The following is a 23,137-nucleotide window of genomic DNA, read 5'->3' on the forward strand; positions in this document are numbered from 1 at the left end:
GATCAGTTTAGCATCTGTATTATCAGAATCCCCCAGGCAAGTGCCATTGTAAGTTCTTCAAAACCCCGTATAATTTACCTTTTGGAGGGAAGGTAGCTCTACAACTATTTTTATCTGGTTTTTGCTCTGATGACAGAAGTGTTAGTAATGGTATCCTGTGCTAAATGCTTTACTCCATAAAGTGCAAAATTAGTAGTTACTGGAATCATTGAGAACAGAAGGAGCAAGACTGGATTAAGACTTGATGAATGGCAGGTCTAGATAAATGGAGCAGAGGGCTTGTAGAGGAGTAATTGCATGGCCGAAAGCATGGGTGTGGGGAGGGAAATGGCACATCTATAAAGGCAGTGTAGGACAGCCAGCCAGTGACAAGGCCATGAATCCAAGGTTGAGTCCTGACTCTGCCTTTTGTTGGTTATATTACCTTGAACAGGCTATTTTACTTTCTAAATTTTTCTCATCCATAAAATTAGGACAATAATAAGTAGACTGCTAGCTTTTCATCAGGATTAAATGAAATAATTGATTTAGTTATTATTTTATTCAATAAATATTAAGCACTATAAAGAATCTCAATAAAGTAAGATACTTTACTGAAAAATAATAAATTGGCCTATTTGGAAAGAGCAAGTCCATGGAGAAATTACTGGAGCCTGAAACTAGAGGCATAAACCACATGCAAACAACAAATGACAGCCACTGTCCATTTATAGCCCTCAATATAGCACTAACACAGACAAACCAATAGCAGAGACCAAATGGTAGTTTATTTCTTTTATTATAATACATGCATTTCTTTGTTCAATGATTTACAAATAATGCCCTATTTCTTATTTGTTTGTTTTTAAAGGGAAAGGACTAGCTGGGAAGAAGATAATAGAAATAAAAACTGAAAAAAAATAAAATCCCCAAATACCCAGACATATGAAGGTTAGTTTGGGCTCCTTTTAAAGGTTTGGCTTTTCTAAGCATTAGTAAAAATAATTATTAAAAGAGGTTTAATATAGTATAGGCATAGACTCAGGAATTTTCAAAACGTCATTCATTCAACATGCATTTATTGAGTTCCTGCAGTGTAGCCATTAACTATGCAGTAGTAAATAAAATATGTGCTACCTATTTTGTCTAGTGGGGAAAAGAAAAAACAAAGAACAATACAGCAAAACACAAGATGTTTCATTCTAAGTGCTATGAGAAAAAATACACAGAAAAAAAATGCCCTTTTCCAAATAATATGGGGACAACTAATTTAGATAGGGATGGGGTCAGAGAGGGCTACTCTGAAGAAACAACTTTTGTGCTGAGACCTCAAAGACAGGCAGGAGGGAGTGAGGTAAAGAGTGAGGATAAAGTGGTCCCGGTCTGGGACTTAGGGTAAGAAAGAACCTGAATAATGGTGCTGGTGTAAACAGCCCCCAAAGATCTCTCTAGTCCTGGTAGCTTGTGTTTATTTTTAAATTTATATAAACCTTAATAGATGACTTCATAGACAAGTTGGCCTGGATGACTTCTAAGATCCATTGTCAACTCTTAGAAGAGAACTTTGAAAATTATTTCTGGCCACAGGGGTGGTTTATTTTCAAAGCATCCATAGAAAGATGACTTATACAATGTCGCCCCACTTCAAGAGATCACATTCACATGAAGCAACTCACATCAGACCCAGTGAATTTATAGAAAATGACGTGACCGTACTGTGCTTTGAGGATAAAATGCTAAGAAAGAGTGTAACGAAAGAGGAAAGGTTAATTTATTTCCTTTTTAAGATTATAACTCCTCCATGTATGTTGTTCTAATGAGATGACCAAAGCTCTTCCTACTCTCGTCTTGTTAAATAGGCCCTTCTCCAAATACAACTACCACTTAGCATACATCCAAGGGTAAACAAGAGCAGGTTGTCAGCAGATGTCCTTACAGACAGTTCTGGGCACACAGGTGCCTTAGGAATCCACATTAATGTAGAATCTAGTAGGCTGGAGACCAGATGCCACCATGAGCAGACAGCATCCAGTGGGAAATATAGCAGGGTTAATGCCCCACAGGAGAGACTATGCTTCCTTGTATTTTATACCTTTCCTGTCCCATGAAGGGAGGAAGAGCTGCTGAATTTGATTTGGTTTTAATTTTACCTTCTGTCAAAACTGAAAATCAGTAACCGGCCTCCTCCCTTAGTCACTTTCCTTGATATTGTGATGCTCTATGCTCAGTGAAATGCGCTCTGAGAAGATGCTGTTGAAAATCTGTGAGTGTGAGATACAAGGGGGTGTTTGTTCCTTGACATTCTCAAAGAGAGTAGACCAAACTACAGACTGAAAGGAATGTGCATGGGCTAAGGAAATGCAAATACAATGAACTGAGGACAGGAGACAGAACATCAAAGATAGGAATATTTATTATGAGGAGAAGAAGTCAAATCAGAGGGAAGACCAGAATGTGATGGTGGTGGTAAAAATCCAAGTAGTCTAATTGTTTTCTCTGCGAGTGGAACAAACAGGACCTGAATATAACTAGTGTCTGCTTTGGGACAAAAGAGAAAATAAAGCACACAAAATGTCTGTCTCAGAAAACTCAGGCAACTTTGCATATTTTTTTTTCTCATAAAGGCAATGAGGGTTATTGGCTCAGAATAGGTGAAGCCTGTTCTATACGAGCCCAGTGGCCCTTGAAGTGTGCATCTGTCACAACAGAGCACACACTTCCTAACACACGGCCTTTGTCTGTGGGGCTCACACAGGGCCGTAGAGTGAGTCACCTGAATAGCCCACCAAGCACCATAGCGACCAGCCTCCTTCTGTCTGCCACTTCTTCTGTGGACAGAGACCCAGACATGCAAATCAGCACCACAGAAGCCATCTTTCTGCCATTCCTTGTCTTCCGATTTGGGGCCCTTCCTTCATCACACGATGGCATCTCATCAGTGGGTACTAAGAAGACACTGCAAATATGAGCTAATGTTCTTTTGGCTCTTAGAAAGAAGGCTGGAGGGAAAGCGTTTCAGGATAGGTTGATAGCAGAAAAGCCCTGATGTTACACTGCTAGTTCTTACTGGCACTATTCTTTTTATTTTTTTATTTTTTATTGATTTCGGAGAGGAAGAGAGAGATAGAAACATCAATGATGAGAGAGAATCATTGATCAGCTGCCTCCCACACTTCTCCTACTGGGAATTGAGCCTGCAACCCTGGGCATGTGTCCTTGACCAAAATTGAACCTGGGACCCTTTGGCCTGCAGGCTCTATCCACTGGATGGTTAGGTTTGAGCCTAACCATCCAGGGCTGGCACCATTCTTCTCATTCCACAAGCTCATTGAATACCAAACATTTACCATTGGAGTCAGGCCCCCATCTTCACCCCCATCCACTCACTGGAGTTTTACAAATAAGCTCAACCAGTGATTGCATCAGGTGAGGACACAGAGCTTCCTTAAGAACCAATTTGCACCCCTCCTACACCAGGTCACTAAGTGTGAGTAGAACTGTAGAAAATTCTTCTCATGTGGCGCCTCGCTTAGCCCACAAGTGCTATTACAGACACTATTTACTACCACGTCTACACCTCTTTATTCTGCCAAACATTTGTTGACATCTTTTGTCTACTATCTTCTCCATTCTCCTAAGCTTATGCCTTTTCACTTTTTTATACCTTGTAAGTGGAGTTTTAGTGGTAGTATAGGTAAACATGTGTTCAATCAGCCATGTTTACTAAAAGTCGTGTGTGTGTGTGTGTGTGTGTGTGTGTGTGTGTTAGGAGGGGTGTCAGAAGTCCTTAAATACCATCTATAAACATAAAACTTGGGGTGAATGTGGTGATCAATATAAACTGAATGTCTAGAACAGGGCTTCATAAACTATGGCTCTGGGCCAGGTTTGACTCACTGCTTGTTTGTATAAAGTTTTATTGAAACACAGTTATGTCCATCCATTTATGTATTATTTTTGGATGCTTTTATACTACAGTGACAGAATTAAGTAGTTGTAACAGAGACTGCATGGCCTGTCTTAAAATTTTACTATCTGGCTTTTTATTTAAAAACTTTGCCAGCCTCTGGTTTAGAATACAAGCTGATAATATTAACATTGCAAGACTTGATATAAATATTTTTCTATATTTCAAACTTGTTTGAAAAACGTTAAAATTTTTGGAATTACTACATTTAATCTTGATATCATAGTGAATGCCATGGGAAAGAAATATATTTTACTAAGGTATGGCATAAGAAAATCCTTTTAAAGAAAGGTAGTGATACAGATTTAATATCTTGTAACCAATATGGCAGTGAGATAAATGTTACTCATAGAGGAAAATCTGACAACTCTTCACATGTTAAATTTGAAAACTGTTAGTCCACCCTGCTCTTCCTCCTGGGCTGACATCAAACACTGGGCCCTGTACTGGGTGATCAAGTACAAAGGCAGCTACCAGCTATGATTGTTCTTCTGATGCTGTTCCATTCACTGGGGACACCATACCACACACTCTCCCTTTGAGTTCTGTGTCTCCAGACCCTCATCTGCCTGGAGAACTTCAGCCCCTTCTGTTTGAAGGAAATGGAAAAAGGGGGAGAATCCAAAGAGATGCACTGCTGATAGAATTTATTTGCAGCTCCTGCTCAAGGAGGTGTAGACTTTGGATTAGAAAAGAGAAGGGGAGCCCAGCTGGTGTGGTAGTGATTGAACATCAACCTATGAAGTAGGAGGTCATGCTTTGATTCCTTGTTGGTGCACATGTCCAGGTTGGGGGCTCGATCCCCATTAGTGGGTGTGCAGGAAGCAGTGGATCAATGATTCTCTCTCATCATTGATGTTTCTATCCCTCTCCATTCCTCTCTGAAATCAATAACAATATAAAAAGAGAATGAGAATTCTCAGATTGTCCGTGGCCCCTAACCCCCATCATTACTTTTTAATGGGTAGTTCCATGCCCAACCTTACCCAACATGAATGAGCATAATGGTCTATCTACATCTCCCTGCACACACCTTGCCCACAACCAGCTGATTCCTGATTCTATGTCAAGTTAGGTTTTGTTTCATTTTTAAAGGTATCTGAACTAGAAGGAAAGGAGTCTGACCAAGAACTGAAAAAGGATTTTTTTTTTTTTCTTCAAAAGTCAGCAGGGTCATTGTTACAGCAATTTGATGCAAGTCTTGTCAAAGGCCGTTTCTTGATGAGATTTCTATTATCAGTAACACACCTCAGAAGGATCAGAAAATTTCACCAAACCACATCTTGATGGATAAAGTGAAAGTGAATTTGAATTCACTTAATTACATTTCCTTGAAATGCAGACAAGTTCATGTTAGCAATAGCAATGCTTGATGACAAGCATTTGGGAATTTCTTAAACCCCAAGTGTTTGAAAAACTAGGCTCTAACTTAAATTTAGATGTGTTTCTTCCCCATTAGGACAATATAATTTACATTAAAAGTATTCACAGATAACTAACAAACCAAGGATGGCAACATACTATTGCTTAATCTTTTCTTTGGACGTTTCTTCATATTTTAGTACTTTTAAATTCCCAAATAAACCCTTTAATTTTATATAGTTACTGAATTACTTTAGGAAGACAGAATATTATTCTTGCTGTTTCACGTAAGTTAAAAATATACAATGATCCAGAGAATGCAAAATTTAATATAACAAAGTTTCTGTAAACATTAACAAATATCGTAAGTGTTTAATATATATTTGACATTGGAATTACAGCAAGATGATATTACATCAATATTGTAAGAATACAAAGGGTGTCTATGTTGGTCTTGATTCTTTTACTGTAGATTCAATTGTTTATAAGAGTTCAAAAGCTTTGTTAAAAGCCAATGAACAAAAACCCTCAGGGTGTAACTGTATTTGAGCTGGTATGAAAAAAAAAAAAAATTCAGTAGAAAGATATGATAAGGATGTAGGAAGTGTCTTAATTGTCTACATTTACCAGAAAGAATAGCTTTTACTTAAATATTTGTAAGGTTCTTTTTAAAAGAACTTAGAAAAAAATCATGTAGATTCAGTAAAGAAAAGATGGTCCAAAGTACAACAAATTCAGTTTCTTTTAAAAGGAATGAGGAACAACAGATTCATCTTTAAATATCAATGATAGGTGAAATCACATATAGAGAATTGTCTCAAACTACTGTTCAATGTTTTGAATTTAGGAAAGCTTATGTGTTTCTTTTTCTTTTTGCTTAATTTAAATTCTCTGCATATTTTAAGGGAAATGTAATCTGTATGTTTTGAGTTCATTTATACAACATGGCTGTGCATGATTAAAACATATTTGATACTTGTAGGTATTTTAAAGCTAGCTGTTAAAGCTCCCTTTCTTGAGAAACTAAATGCTATGTACATAAGAAGTCAGAAGGTCACATTGCTGAAAATTCAAACAGATACCAAGGAGTACAGTTTCCTGTCTTCCAGGCCAATTTATTCTTTTAAAAAACCCTATCCTGTGAAAGGAACCAAAGGGCAATGGGTACCACAAATGAAGTGCCTTGAGCAGTCCCAATGACTAACCCGGGTATCTCTGAGTGTCTGTGAGAAGAACACTCATCTCTTCAATGGAGAGGAGATGATTAAACGAAGAGTGAATTAAATCACCAAGTCCTTGTAAGGAAGAAAATTCTTTACTACTGGGAAATATTATTATTTCCACAGTAATAATGCTTCTCCAACAGTAATGCACATATGCATCACCAGAGACATCTTGTTAAACTGTAGATGCTGATTCAGTAAGTCTAGGATAGGCCTTATAACCTGAATTTCTATTGGGTATCTAGGGGATTTCAATGTTGCTGGTCGCTGGACCACATTTTGAGAACCAAATAGTCTTTCAAGGTCTCTCAACCACTACTGATGTTTTGGTTTGGATGAATCTTTGTCTTGGGGCTTTTCTATTTGTTGTAGGCAGTTTGGCAGCATCCACTGGCTGCCAGGAGCCCCTGTCTCTCCTCCCTCAGTCAGATAAACGCAAATGTATCTAGACATTACCAAAAGTCCCCAGCCTGGGGACAAATTGCCTCTAGCTGAGAACCAGTGCTCTATTGTGATATTCAGTGGTTACGCTTCTTCTGAGGAACCAGCTTCAGTGAGCACAGTAGTCATCAATCAAATAAGTAAACAGCTCTCTTTTTTTCTCCTGGGAAATTGTCATACTTTTATTTATGGACATTGTGAATTTTTAACTGATTTTTGTTTCCCTCCTTATTATGGCTACTAGGGTACTCAGAAGTAAATGTATAAATTTTCAGACATAAATTTTTGAAAAATAACTCAACTACTGGATATATTTTATTTCTCTATCTTTGTTTTCCCCTCACATTCTGTGAATCATCTTTTTTATTTTATTATATATTTTATAGGCTCTCTTACACAATTTAAAATAAGATTGATTTTCATTAAGTATCGGTAAGGTAACCCAAACAATTTGACTAGAAATAGACCAGCCAGGACCGGCACAATGCATTAATTTGCTAACCATAATTGGTCATTTGCTGTTTGATAGCTATTAATAAGTTTGACAGATAGATACCTCAAAAGTATTAAACAAGCCAGCCTACTTTCTCCCAATAAAATGTAATAAACTGATGAATGCAGATGTCTGGAGAAAAAAAACAAAACAATAAATTAACGTGAAATAAAAACACTATTTTAAAATTTCATTATGAAGATATAATATTAGCAAATGAAGTTGAGGCTGATGAAGAACTTGGCCAAATAACTAGTGTTTTACATTTTGCCAGCTTTGACATAAGGCACACAGAAATAATTAATTTAGAGCATAAAGGACCTTTTAGGGGAAAAAAACATAAAAATTATCCAGCTGAGTGTTTTTCAAGTTTCTTTAAGCTGTAGAATTCTTGGTTTAAATATCCATCAGGAAGATCAATGTGTAAACTCTGCTAACTCATAGCTGCTCTGTAGGCAGGGAAAGAAGGAAAGGGGAGTCTGAGCAGAGGTTGAAAGCCCATGACCCTGTGATACACTCTTGGGATAAGGGTGAGGAAGTGGAGGTGTAAGGAGATGAAGAACCTGTTTGAGGAATTGAAACTGCCCAACAACAGAGTTTGGGACTGAAACCCAATCCTATAGACTCTGGTTAGACAGGATGCTGGGGAGTCTGGAGTTTTCACCTGGGTCAAAGTTACCAGCATCTCTCTCCAAAACTTCAAATTATGCATGTTTCTCCTTTCCCTTCCCTTCCTCCTCAGCCCCCATCTCCAGTCTGATTCTTCAGAGAAAATTGGTGTAATAGTTTAATGTTTTCTTTAGAACTCTTCCACTCCTTCTCTTTGGTCTTAGCCAGCTCTATTTTTACTTTTATCATAACAGTTAATACTTTTTAACGCCCTATATAGTTAATGCATTTATCATTTCTATTATTTATTGTGTATCTTTTCCCACTAAAACAGTCTCTGGGAAGGCAAGGATATTTGTTTTGTTCACCAATATTTTCTAAATCCCTAGACTGATGCTGGCTATTAGTAGGCCCTCAGAAATAGTTGTAGAATGAATGAGTGAATGAATAATAAATAGGATGAATAAGCAGAGCACAGAGAATTTAAGGGGAGTAAAACTATTCTGTGTAATATTATGGGGAGTGTTATATCCATACAATGAAATATTACTCAGCTCTAAAATGAAATGAACTGTCAAGCCATGAAGGAACCTTAAATGCATACTACTAGTGAAGAAGCCAATCTGAAAAAGCTACTTAGAAGTTAGAAAATAGGAAGTTTGATGTGAGAAGCAGAGTCATATTCAACCTTTCCACAATGGAATTTAATTTCACGCATCTGTGGCTCATTTTAATGGTGGTATACTATTTTTAATGACTGTTGAATAATGGATGAGAACATTTCATCTGAAAAGTGATTATCTTCTATAAACAGCTTATTCCTAAAAGTCCACTGGATCCTTTTGTAAGAAAAGGAAAAGATGCCTTTTATAATTTCTTACTGGTCTCTGAGGTGCTCAGAGCAGCAGTGTGGACAGAGGAAACCCAGGAATTCAGTGTCCTTCATGTAGCTTTTTTCACCCCATCCAAGTGTACCTGCCAACATGTGACATAGGCTCTGTCTCCTTCAGACAGACTCATCTACAGTGTGTAAACATCCCCTCTCTGAAAATGGACTACAACACAAATTAATGCTGCCAATGATCAAATACCCACATCTCTGATTGCCAACTATGCAATTGCTTATGTTTTTAGGAAAAACACTTAAAAATCCTTAATCATCTGAAGTTTAGTTGTGGAAAAACAAGAGGAAATTATCCTTTTTTCTTTTCCCCTGTCATACTGAAACCCTTTACTTAGCTGTATAATCTCTTTTTTAGTTCCCCAGCTACCTGCTTTTCATCACCAATAGTGCTCAGAAATATGGATTTGCTCATTTTTAAAATCAGATTTGTTAATATCTTGGGACCATTTTGTTTCCCTAAAGGACATATCATGCCAGTTTCATAAAGGAAGTAAATGGAAAAATAACATTCACTTTCTTGAGATTCGGTTTGTGGCAAACTGGATCTGAATGGCCTCTTCTGCTGGGAACCTCAGTGCTCGAGACTGTTTCACACAACACTGTATACTCGGGAGCAAAGACTGTCTTCAAACAACAATAATGGGTGACGGATAATAATCTCGGAGTAGGAGCTTCCCTAAAACAAGATAACAATACTCTGGCAGATGTAAGAGTACAATGCCTTATATTAAAAAAAAAAAACATAATACAATTAGAAGAAAATATTTAAGATTATTAAATATGCCACCACAAACTACTTCTGCTCCTAAAAAATGCCTCCTGTTCTCCTTCTCTTTCATCTTCTAAGGTGGCTACCTTTAGGGTCAGATGTACTGAAATGCAGTCCTATACAGTTTTGCTCTATGTATGTATATACTTGTACTCCTGTTTATTTATTAAAGGTTCCTTTACATTTACTAGGAACATAGTCAAGGTGGATACTATATTAGAGAAACTGTCCATTTCAAAGAGTTTAGATGACTCATTCCATTTACAGACAGATAATCTCTCCTGATTTTTCACACAAAAATGGCCCAAGAATGTACATGTGCTTTCCAATTTTACTTTAAGCTGCTTCCTGGTTGGGTAAATGTATATCTTTTCTGTAGATAAATATCATGTAAACCAAGATGAAGATAAAAAACAAAACAAAACACATACCATTTTATCCATTAGCATTGTTTGGATATTTTTCTTTATTTCATTGTTCAAAGAAAATGCAACTTTTGCATTTTCTAAGAGGGAGGAGTTTTTGAACACGTAATTAATGAGAAGTAAAGTTATTTGATGTCCTCTGGTGGGATGCTGCAACATGTTTCATGGATTTAAGAGTGTAACATCCTCACCCCTGATGTGATGAGCTGGTGTTAACACAATAGCGTAACTTGGAGGCAATCTTTTCAAAAGGCTTTGTAGTTCTTTCTTATTATTTGGATGTTTCTTGTAGGCCATTGCAGATGACTAGATCCAGGATATGTGTGGTAGGAGAAAGTAAAGGGGAGAACCCAGTCACTGTTTTATCTGTCTGCTTTTGACTAAAATCCACACTTTGGAGAAATGGAAATTGATGAATAAACTAAGGTAATCCAAGATAAATTTCAAAGGACCGAGAAAAATTCTCTAGAAAAGATTTTCCTAACTGGGCCCAGGGGATCAATTCAATTAAAAAAAAAAACGGCTTCAGGAGATTTGTAACATCTATACTATTTGCTGTTTTTTTTCCCTATCGGATTGCGAGTAAAAACTTCAGGGTTTTTGTTTTTTTCCTTTCTCTAAGTCTTACAATTCTCCCCATGGAATGATCTCAGTCTCATGAGTAAACCAAACTTTTTTTTTTTTTTTTTTTTTTTTAAGATACCTTTCCCAGAACCAGTAAGTGGATGTTTCCATTACATCCCCCAGACTGGACCAACTGATCAGGAATAGATCGGGACCGGTCTTGGCTTTGCTCCTCTGACATCCCAACATGAGATGGACTTGACTACATGCAAAATTTCAATAAGGAAGCTTTATTTGTAATTACTGTTGAAAACAGCTTCTGGTGCTTGATAGTGACACTGAACTTTATTTCACTTTTAGATATCCTTATATCTGTTCAAGTCAAGAAAAATCAACTCATGTGGGTCTATTAGAGAAAGGACAACATTACTAGCTTTAAAATCAGCTTTCTGTAAGTCAGGCTTGCTGATATGCTCTCCAGATGGGATTTATTTTCACCCAATCGAGAAATACTTCAAAGCTAACTAAAGCAGCATTGATGGGTTCTTGTAAGCTTTTAAATCATTCTTTATGGAAATCTAGTGATGAGCCAGATTTTCAAGGATTTATTTCAATATCAGGATTTTTTTTAACCTCTAGTCATTTTTGTTCACATAAATGAACACCAGTGGTTCAGATTTTTAACATGCCCTTTAGTAGATGAACTGAATTGCTTTGGTCTTGTATGTAAATATAATTAGGCAGTGATATGAGACCATCAGTCTGCATATGAATATATAACTTGCAGTAGTTGGCAAACCTGCACCCGTGCTAAAGCCTTGAAGATCCAGTGGAGAATTATTGACTTGGGGACAACAGGCTCTTTCATAACCAAAATGACACTGCTGACCCAAACTCAATAAGACCTGGGGTTTGACAGCTTTTCTAGACATTCTGGTAGATTTGTGCTGATCTCTTTATACTCTACTAGAGACCTAGTGGACGAATTTGGGGAGGGGGCGGTTCACCCCTCTGCGCCCTTTTGCAATCTGGGAGTCCTTGGGGAATGTCGGATTGACAGCTTAGGCCTGAACCATCAGTTGGACATCCTTAGTGCTGCTGTGGAGGCGGGAGAGGCTCCCGCCACCACCACTGCACTCACCAGCCATGAGCCTGGCTTTTGGCTGAGCAGCACTCCCCCTGTGGGAGTGCACTGGAGGCTCCTGCATTGATCTTCTACCCCTGGTGGTCAATGCACATCATAGCAACCAGTCATTCTGCCATTAGGTCTATTTGTATATTAGCCTTTTATTATATAGGACTAGAGGTCTGGTGCACGAAATTCGTGCATGGGGCGAGGGAGGGGTGTGTGTCCCTCAGCCCAGCCTGCAACTCTCCAATCTAGGACCACTCAAGGGATGTCTGACTGCTGCTTTAGACAGTCGGACATTCCTTTCACAATCCAGGACTGTTGGCTCCCAACTGCTCGCCTGCCTTCCTTCCTGATTGCTCCTAAACACTTCTGCCTACCAGCCTGATCACCCCCTAACCACTCCCGTGTCAGCCTGATTGATGTCTAACTGCTTCCCTGCCAGCCTGCTTGCCCCCAACTTCCCTCCTCTGCTGGCCTGGTCACCCCTAACTTAAGGTGACCAGACGTTCCACCAAGACCTTACCCTAACTACCCTCCCCTGCAGGGTTGATCGCCTCTAACTGCCCTTCCTTGCAGGCCTGGTCTCTCTCAACTGCCCTCCCTTATAGGTCTGGTGCCTCCCAACTGCCCTCCCATGCTGACCATCTTGTGGTGGCCATCTTGTGTCCACATGGGGGTAGCCATCTTTGACCACATGGGGGTAGCCATCTTTGACCACATGGGGGCAGCCATCTTGTGTGTTGGAATGATGGTCAATCTGCCTATTACTCTTTTATTAGATAGGATAGATGCCTGATGCACGGGTGGGGGCTCGCTGGTTTGCCCTGAAGGGTATCCCAGATCAGGCTAGAGGTTCCCTTGGGGCGAGGGGTGGCCTGAGTGAGGAGCCTGTGGTGGTTTGCAGGCCAGCCATGCCCTCTGGTGACCCAAGCGGAGGTCCTGGTATCTGGAATTTATTTACCTTCTATAATTGAAACTTTGTAGCCTGGAGCAGAGCCAAGTCTTCTGCTTGCTCCATGGTGGCAGTTGTTTCTGTTTGGATTTGTTTACCTTCTATAATTGAAACTTTGTAGCTTTGCGTGGAAGCTTAGGCCAGCAAGGGCAGTCGGAAAGCTTGGCTTCCTCTGTTGCTGGGGAAACCCAAGCCTCCCTACTGGTAGCCATCTTGGTTGGGTTTATTTGCATACTTGCTCTGATGGGCTGGTGTGTGTGGCTGGTAGGTGTGGCTTGTGAGTGTAGCAGAGTGATGGTTAATTTGCATATTACTCTTTTATTATGTAGGATTGCCTGTTCACATTGTGATCAATAATAAGATAGCTGACTGGAGGTAGGAGAGCTATTTGTGTCCTTGATTCACCACATTCTGAATTCTGCTGTACTGTACCTAGTCAGGTACCTGTTTCTTCAACCCCTATTACCAAAGTGTTAAGTTGAATTGTATGCGCGTGATGGTTTGCAGGTCAAAATATAGGAAGTCAAATATCAGTTGTGGCATATGATTCTAACCAATACCAAAAAGCACTTCTTTAAAGGGTTGTTTTGTAATGTTTTTGTAGTATGGACTTTGTAACACCAGACTAAAATCATCCCAACCTTTTGTTGTTGATCTTATTTCCTGCTGGCTATTTGTCTGTTTAACTTTAATATTGTGGGAGTGATTTTTATGCTTCTTCCTTGTGTACCTTGATTACTTTGCATAAGTTATCAAGAAAGACATCATATACCAAAAACACATTAAGCGTAACAATATCTAAGCCTAAATATTTCTTCTATAAATCTTTATGAAAGAAGCACTGTATTGCTGAGCTGAGTGAACTCATGAGACCAAGCAAAACTGTGTCACCCAGATGACTGTTGGCATTTTGCTGAATGGTTTACACAATCTCTGAAATAATAACAGCATGTCCCCTGCAGTCAGCATGAGGCCTTTCTTGGTGGATATATTTACAGTGAGTCATATAAATCTTCCATCCCTCACACATATATCTGCACAAGGAATTTACCAAGGACATCCAGGAAATTATAAAAGTATGAGTGAATTCCAAAGTGTCAACTTAAAAATATACATACTCAGTTTTAGGTCATTACTGGTGGAAAACATCAAAGAATTTTTTTTTTTCTTTAGTAAAGATGATGGATTCATTCAATATTTTGAATTAAGAAAAAACAGTCACCTAGTTAACTCTCAAACACCCAAAATAATTCAAGGCAATAAGAAATATCACATGTGTTTGAGAACTAGATGCTTGAAGTAACTGCAGGGCTTTACCATGTAGCATACCTTCAATGCTTTAGGCTAAACTTAAAACAAAATAAGAAAATCCCAAAACAAAAAGTATTCTTGTAGATGGAAATGTGGCTAACTTTCTATTGCTATAAACTTCCTCCATCAAACTGGGAAATTGATTTAACCCTCTCTTATATCAAGTTCTTCAACTTGTGCACAAATGCATAGATTACTAGTGAAATGGGCATTTGTAAAGAGTTTGTATTATTTGAGTTTGATTGATTTTAGTTGTTCCCAAGTCCTGGTATACTTCATTATCCAAAAGTTATATTCAATATGAGCGATGTCACTTTTATTTTCAAAACTTAAAAAAAAAATTTTTAAGAAGGCTAATCAATAAATGAATGTAAACACCTTTGAAAATGTCAGATTCTAGACAGACATGTTAAATAATAATATCCATCATTCTCAAACCCTAAAACCCACTAATCCCCTTGCATTTGTTATTGTGAGAATACCTTCTTTCCTCTGATTTGGAGTGAAAGAAGGGATAGAAAGTAGAATAGGAAAACCTCTCCTAAACCTGGAAAGGAATGATGGTCAGTAAATGAGTAACTATGAACTGGAATTACTATCCTTCAACTGTATTTCTTCCTGGAAGTTGCCTGGCTTTTTCAGTGAGGGCTGTAGCCTGTGAAAAGTGTCATGTCCAAGGAGAGGGCTGACTGTCATTGAATCTCAAGGGAAGAACATGCCTGCTGCCTAAGAATGACTGTAGGAAAGATATAATTGGCCGGACAGTGCCTTGGAGCCATCCAAACCAGACCAGAGGGTGAGCCTGCCTTGGCACTCTGTCATTTAAAAGAAAAGAAATTAAATATATATATTGATTTCAGAGAGGAAGGGAGAGGGAGAGATAGACACATCAGTGATAAGAGAGAATCATTGATAGGCTGCCTCCTGCATGCCCCACACTGTGGATCAAGCCCACCACCCAGGGATATGCCCTGATTGGGAATCAAACTGTGACCTCCTAGTTCATAGGTCAAAGCTCAACCACTGAGCCACACCAGCCAGGCAACTCTGCCATTTTTAGTACCTGTGTCTCAAATCCATCATCTTTCCCAGGGGCAGGACTAAGGCATGAAATGTGAGGAGGCACCAGAAAATTGGGTACTCAAGATAAACAATATTTAAAAAAATAGAAATGAATACAAAAAGTCCACAATGAACAAAATATCAAAAGCTATACATATAGACGTGATCCACATTACTACTTACCTCATCTCCAATGTGGCTGGCAAGACATTGCTGCTGATTCTGCTGTTACTTCAAATTTTACTGAGTTTTGGGGCACCTCCTTAACATGTGCACCCCAGAGAAGTCTCCACCCCTGACATCCTTTTCTCACTTTGGCCTTTGTTTTCTGACCAGCTCACATTCTCACTTGCCCCTGACCTGCACCGCCTCCTGACCATGGCTGTGCTCTTTTCTTTCTCTACTCTAATCTTTCTTTCTCACTCTAACCTAGAAAGGGGTTTCTCTTGAATGCTAGGGTCAAGAAACCAGAAATGATATATCCTGAGTTTCAAACAAATCAGATTAAGTAGATTCAAATGAGAATTAGAAAGATGGTTGACCTTATTGGAGGGAAAGTAATTAAAATAATGTAGTGGTGCTTCAAAATGATCTATTTCTCAAAAGGACCAGAAAATGCAATTTCTATCCTTTTGGAACTTTTTTTTTTAAATGATATATTAAAATTTTCAACTTTAGGGAGTTCAGAGATCTTACCTTCAATGGTACACTGGTCAGGAACTGGAATTTTCTTTCCAATTTCCATGGCGTATGCTTTCACTTTACTGAGGTTCTTCTTTAAGTGCAAGTAGAGCTTATCTTGGTATTCTACAGGGGTTACAGTTGTCTCTGGAGTGTCTTCCTGATAGCTTTTTTTTACGGTTTCTGGCAGATTCTCTGACTCTATATGTATAATGCTTGGGTGTGAAACTGAAGAATTTCCCAGCTGTGATCCATCAGTGTCTGCCTTAAAGGATGACTTATTTCCGTGGCCAAGTGAGGCTAATTCTGAAAGGGAGATGCTGGCTGGTATATCTCCTCTCTCAACAACTTCCCCATCATCTGAACTCATGCCCTTTGTGAGCACTGTGTGCAGAGCCAGACTCTTTGTCCTGTAATACAAACAAAGGGAAGGCCGAGACAGTAAAGAGTGACCATCCACTGATAAGGAAAAGAAAGAATAACAACGCTGGGACAAAAGCTATTTCCTCTAGAGTGTGAAACTGGAAACCAGTGCTTTTAAAGACTTGATAAAACATAGACTGCCAAGTTATGTAATAAGCCAATCCTTCGAAGATGTCGATCACCTGCCCAAAGATTTAAAAATCAATCTTGTGGCAAAACTAGCTAGAACATGATGGACTTACATATTTATTTATATTTTTTTCCACTTCTGCTTCAGTTTTTTCATCAGAAATTAAGAGAAGCTTTTGAAAGTCATTATCTGTATCTATAGAATTTAAAATGTATTTTTAAAAATGAGCCATTTGTATTCTCATGTTTTTTCTTCTTCAAGAGTGAGCTTCTTTGGATAATTAAAGCATTGTGAAGGAAGTTTCATTCATGAGAGGATGGAATTTTGGGTGACTATAAGTAAAAGATACTTTAAAAACACCCCATAACAGTACGATAATAAAGTGAATAGCCAATGTGAATTACATATTTGAAAACAAAAAAACAGCAAAGCAAAATTTATACCTGTTAAATCTAATGTCTTTTCGTTCTTCCTTGGAAACTTGGCCCAAACTATATCTTCTGATAGATCCAGGGGTATTGATCTCAGCATTTATTTTGTCTTCAAAAGCCTGTATTTTAACATGGAGCTTTTCCTGGTCTTCATTTTCAACTGTGGTGAGCTTGGTTCCTTCTAGCTTCTCAGGGAATTCAATTTCAGTGCTGATTTTTCTCCTAAAGGAATAAAGATTATTGCATTAGATACTAGTCATATATCCCCTTCAGAACAGCATTGCTCTCTAACTGCTTTTAATTTAGAACTGAAAACTTTACCTGATGCATTTTTTCTTAAAACATATTTTTATTGATTTCAGAGAGGAAGGGAGAAGGAGAGAGAGAAATAAAAACAACAATGATGAAAGAGAATCATTGATTGGTTGCCTCCTGCATGCCCCACACTAGGAATTGAGCACATAACCCTGGGCATGTGCCCTAAGAATCAAACTGTAATGTCCTGGTCCATAGGTCAAGGCTCAAACACTGAGCCACACCAGTCAGGCTGGTAAATTTTTATTAGTCATTTAACAAATGTTTTATTGAGTAACATCTATAAACATAGGTCTTTGAAATTGTTTCTATAGCTTATTCTGCCAGAAGTTTAGAAACATTGATGTTTACGTCAACTTTGTATTAGAAATACTTTGAAGGACTCAGAGAATACAAAGCAGTTTGTATGGTCATCTGCCATATTCTTACCTAGCTCTCCAAAAGCATGGCTTTTATATGAAATTCATGCAGGGTAGTTCTAGAAAATTTACATATGCTGTTCTGTTTGTACTGAAATGATAGAATGAGAACATTTCAAATGGAGGGGGGAAATCATTATTTTGCTAATTTTATGGAAATCAGTATGATTCTCTCATCTTACAAAGCAGGAAACACCTTTTTGAATTTTAATATGTTGAATAAAAAAGGTTTTCCATGAATGATATTAGTAGTTCCAAATATCTTTTACATAACACCCCATGGGTCATTCCAATGACCTCCTTTAAGGCAGGGGCTATTTGTGGAATAATTTTGGAACCCCTCTAAGGACAAACTCAGTGCCCTAAGTAGAGTATCAGCTATAGCTGCAGAAATAGCTTGCTGATGCTCACGAAGGTGCTGAATGGTTACAGAGGTGAATTTGCATTTATCTTCCCTAACATGCCTTCTACTATGAGCCCACCTAGAGTTATTTTAATTTAACAATCACTATCAATCATATCACGTGGGATGCGTATTAATTCCTTTCTTACAAACACAGGTTTAATAATCCCTAGAAGTCTATTCAAGACAGCTCGATGACTCTGTTGCTTTTTCTTGTGTGTATTTATTTACTTGGTTCTCTTAGCATTTTTTCCTAGAGATTGAGGAAAGGGCTTCAAATTTTACAGAAACATCCTGTTTTTTGCAAACATATGACTGTTTTCCCCTAAGGGCCAAAGTAAACCTGGCAGAGTACTTAGCTGAGGGTGAGAAAAATATAAATTTTTAAATGGCCTTGCTTTTTAAAAGAAAAACCAAGATAAGCTGGAGACAGTTTCTTTTTCAGTTATGTTCCACCCATTCCTGGGCCATGTCTCTGGTGAGCACTGGGAAGGTTGGTTGACAGGGTTGCGGCCAGACGAGAGGGATCCTTTCTTGAGGGAAGGTTCATAGTTTGGGGTCCTCAATGGTCAGAATCCCTTTGTTAGTCCAGCCAATGACAGATGTTAATGGTACAAGCTGGGAAGGACAGCAGATCATCCCTTAGGTAACCAGGACATTGTTTCTTGCCTAGTAAGCTATTGCTGAATTATACATTTTTAATATAATTTTATAGGCTTCCTCTGTGTGTTTTTTCATACATAATGAAAAATTTATTATCCAAAGTCATGTATGATTGAAACATACACGAGTCAAATGGGAATAAAGGCTAATCATGAACATGTTTCCCTTTCTGACACATGTATGATACTGGCTGCCCACAACTAGATGGGGGACTCTGACATCACTTATCCAGAAGTGGTTTCATTTCCTATTACAAATGAAGTCAAGACAGTGTAATTCATTGGATGCTATTTTACAAACCATGATGATTACCAAGGTTAATATTAAAAGATCCAATAAACTCTCTTCAGATGAGAAATTTGGGTGTTTTTTTATTTTCTGTCAATTTCTCTGGTTCCAATAAATTCATTTCAGAGATTTCTATAGCTGGGATTATAAAAACTTAAAAAATGTGTAGAGCACAAAGTATACACACACACACACACACACACACACACACACACACATATATATACATATATATATCAGATATTGAGCATTATATATACTTTTAATTCTCAAAATATGTGAGTTCTTGAATAATTTCTCATAAATTTACTTGCTTTTTCTTTGTACATAATAGCTTTTATGGGGGGTTGTTTTTGTTGAGTTTGGCTAATGGAAAGCACCAGCAGGATATTAGATGGAAGAAAATGGGTCGGGACTATTAGTCTCCTGGCTTCCTCCCTACCAAGGCACAGGTTCCCCTACTGAGGCCAGAGCTCCTATCGCAAAGCTTGTAGGAGAATGTAACATTTCTCTCCCTCTCTCTCTCTCTCTCTCTCTCTCTCTCTCTCTCTCTCTCTCTCTCTCTCTCTCTCTCCATCAGCCGCCTCCCCCATGCACCCTGACCAGGGATCAAACCCGCAACCTGGTCATGAGCCCTGAATGGGAATCAAACCAGCGACCTTTCAGTGCACATGATGACCCTCATTCAACTGAGCTACCACAAGCCTGGATTCCTCTTGGTTTTTAAATTTAAAGAGATTGAAGAGAATTTGTTAAAAAACAAAGACCCTTTTCAGAGATAAAGTCTGCACTCCTTCTAAAATAAGGAAACACATCCCAAATCTAAAAGAATCTAGAGCTATGGGACCTCTAGATAATGAGGCTGATGAGTAGAATTCTCACCACGAAGATTTTCTGTTATACACAATCTTTATTGTCTTCTGTTTGGGGGTGGGGGCCAGTGGGCTGGGTTGTTATTTCTTTTCCATTTATCACTTTTAACACCAGAGGTAATTTTATGGAAATCTTTGTCAGAGTTCTATAATCCCCTAAATATTAACTTGGCTTTAACTCAACACGCCACATTTATGCGAGGCTCAGATGATTTCCAGTCTGAATGATTTCTGGTCTCAGTTGCCAAAATAAAGTTTTTTAAAAAATATACCTCTAGGGATGCCCAGGGGAGGCCTAATTACCTCCCTCTGTGGGAGCGGGACTCCCCTTGGAAGCAAATTGGCCCCTGGGCAGCTTTCTGCTCTAACTACGCTGGGAGATGAGACTACAAACCTGGCGGGCATGGAGAGATTGGCAGCCTGTCTTCCTGGATCCTTAAATCAAAGGAAAATCATATTAGTTAATGTTTGAAGAGCTTGGCTTACGGTCCCTGGACCAGGATGTGTACTCTTTCAGAGTCAAGCTTGTTAGAGGAGAAGGAGGAGAACAAAATGGATAAAATCCACAGGAGAGCCCTAAATTCTTGGGATGCTATGCTCCTGACTCTTCAGCAATTTCTTGGGTCATTGGTCATCATAAGAATGACAGAGGCAAACCCCCCATCTGTTTGGGGACTGCATTGAGTAATGCTGCTGAACCACTATACCACAGTCAAATACTAAGGGAAAGGACGATGAGTTAGTCTAGTTCTTGGTACTCTGTTCTGCCTTGGACCTGCTCATGGGTAAGATCAGAAATCAGCAGGAGCCTAGTGATATGGGGGCCAGAGTGTGGTCATGCCACTGGGAGAACTTTGCTCAAATGAGATGACTAGGGTCTATTCCATTCACACAATATTTTAAAAATATATATATATTTTTATTGATTTCAGAGAGGAAGTGAGAGGGGAAAAGAGATAGAAACATCAATGATGAGAGAGAATCATTGATTGGCTGCTTCCTGCACTCCCACCCTGGAGACTGAGTCCACACCTGGGCATATGCCCCAATTGGGAATTGAACCATGACCTCTTGGTTCACAGGTCAATGTTCAACCAACCACTGAGCAACACTGGTTGGGCCGAACAATATTTTAAAAAGAGATTTCAAAAGGAGGAGATTGGGAGGAAGTGAACTAAATCTGGCATTACTGGGAAGGGACCTGGGTTCATGACTCCAGAATCCTGTTTATCAGGAATGTGGCGAGTCTTTTTATGACTTCATGTGTCATTATCGTCATTTAAAATGGGACTAATGACACTGCATCACCAGATTGCTGAGAGTGTGATGTAAGATTTGACTATGTAGCCCATACAGATGGGCATGAAAATGTCAAATGGTAAACGCCGGGTGGCTGCTGCCTGGTGTGGGTATGGATGGCTGACTCTAAAAGACCGTAGCTTGTACTTGAGAAACAAAGCCAGGGAGGACTGTGTGGTCCCTCCTACCACTGCAGCATCCCACAGAGCATGGACTAAAGGAGAGGGTCCTCCCTGCTGGGTGAACATACAAGAACTGGGATGTGGAAATAGTTGATTTAAAAATTTCTGTATTTCATGTATGAATCCTGAGCAATTACAATGATCACTCAAATGCAGCTGCTCAGTTATTTGCTCACTTTTCATTCAACCAACATGACGAAGAGTAGGACATGGAAAAAGCATGAGCAAAAAGCCCAGCCCTGGTGGCTCAGTGGTTGAGCATCAACCCATGAACCAAGAGGTCAGTGGCTTTGATTCCTGGTCAGGGCACATGCCCAGGTTGTGGCTCAATCCCTAATAGGGGGTTTGCTGGAGGTAGCTGATCGATGATGTGTGTTTTTTTCCCCCTCATTGATGTTTCTATCTCTCTATCCCTCGCCCTTCCTCCCTCTAAAAATCAATAAAAACATATTTTTTAAAAATGAGCAAAAAGTGCAAAGCCCTTGCCCTCGCTACTTTGGTGGAGGCACTGGACATCAGCATCCCCACGGAGGTTGTTGGGGATATGGGGCTCTGCTCCATTCTTATCAAATCAGAATCCCCAGGGGTCCCACTGGCAGGTGCAGGTCTGAGAAACACTGGCCCAAACCACTAGAAAACAGAATCTTAATCTTAGCAAGGCAGCTCACTAAGGGTTTCTTTCACTCATTTTGCAGAGAAGTGAGACTAAGAACAGTATGTGCAGTGTTTGGAGCTGGTTCATGGTAAAGTGTATGCAGTTCCCATTCCAGAGTTTTGTAATCTGCAAGATGTTCAGGTCTTTTTGTTTGTTTGTTTTTTGTTAATCCTCTTATTATTTATTTATTTATTTATTTATTTATTTAGAGAGTGTGGAAGGAACGGGGAGAGACAGAGAGAGAGAAACATTGAGGTGAGAGAGACATATCAATTGGTTGCCTCCTGCACACACTCTGACTTGGGTCAGGGATGGAACCTACAGTTGATGTATGTGCTCTTGACCAGATTTGAATCTGCAACCCTTCACTCCATGGGCTGATGCTCTATCCCCTGAGCCAAATCGACCAGGGCAAGACATTTAGGTCCTTATTGATTTTTAGTGAAGGTACCTTGTCAGTTTTTGCCACTGATAAATACTGTTCATATGTCCCCCGGGTCTTCAGTGGAGACCCCTGAGACTAGAATGGCAGACTGCATGAGCGGCAGCCTGAACAGAAGGCTCCCGGATCCTAATGAATGGCCATCTGGACGTGGCACAGGCCACAAAAGCACTTGCAAGCTGTAAAGGGGTGTAAATGGGAAGTGGTAATCTCATGAGCACACTTTGAATCAGGGGTGAGAACTGTAAAAACAACACACTCCTCTTTTTCTAGCCTAACTTTACAGTCTGGGAACATGAGCAGGTGACAGGGCCTGGCGGTGCGGATAAAGGAGGGGGTATTTGCCTTGGAGAGAACAAGAGTTAACACGTGTCACTCCCCAGCTTTTGAGGCTGGAAGAGCAGGATAATGGTGAACTTTTCCTTTTTGCCATATCCTTTCGTAGTCTCTGCCCCAAACATGATATCCTATGCTATTTTAATGGAGAAATAGAGTCAAACTCAGAAATGGAGAAACAGAGTTAGTGAAACTCACTGATAAATGAGCTGGGGCTAGAACTGTACACATAACCCTGTGTATGGGGGACAATTCCTAGTCCACCTAGAATTTAGCTTTTACCTACAATAAAATCTAGCGGACAGCCTTCGGCGTCCCAGCTAATACAAAGTCCACCTGTTGCATGATAATAAATATGAACATCATTAAGAACTGTTTCTCCTCAGCTGAGCTAGTTCACAATAG

The 23,137-nt window shown here is 39.2% G+C and overlaps 1 protein-coding gene across 2 annotated transcripts in view; it reads right to left on the reverse strand.

Annotated features, from left to right (window-relative positions):
* VEPH1 (ventricular zone expressed PH domain containing 1) overlaps positions 1-23,137 on the reverse strand; it is a 189,089-nt gene that overhangs the window by 68,250 nt on the left and 97,702 nt on the right. For both annotated transcript variants that reach the window (XM_084876013.1, XM_084876014.1), the window contains exons 8-9: positions 16,871-17,080; positions 15,890-16,284 (exon numbers count right to left, since the gene is read on the reverse strand). In XM_084876013.1, coding sequence (XP_084732139.1) covers positions 15,890-16,284; positions 16,871-17,080 — 605 coding nt within the window. The remainder of the gene's footprint in view (positions 1-15,889; positions 16,285-16,870; positions 17,081-23,137) is intronic.

The sequence above is a fragment of the Pipistrellus hanaki genome, assembly GCF_964339955.1.
Source record: "Pipistrellus hanaki genome assembly, chromosome: 2".
NCBI lineage: Eukaryota > Metazoa > Chordata > Mammalia > Chiroptera > Vespertilionidae > Pipistrellus > Pipistrellus hanaki.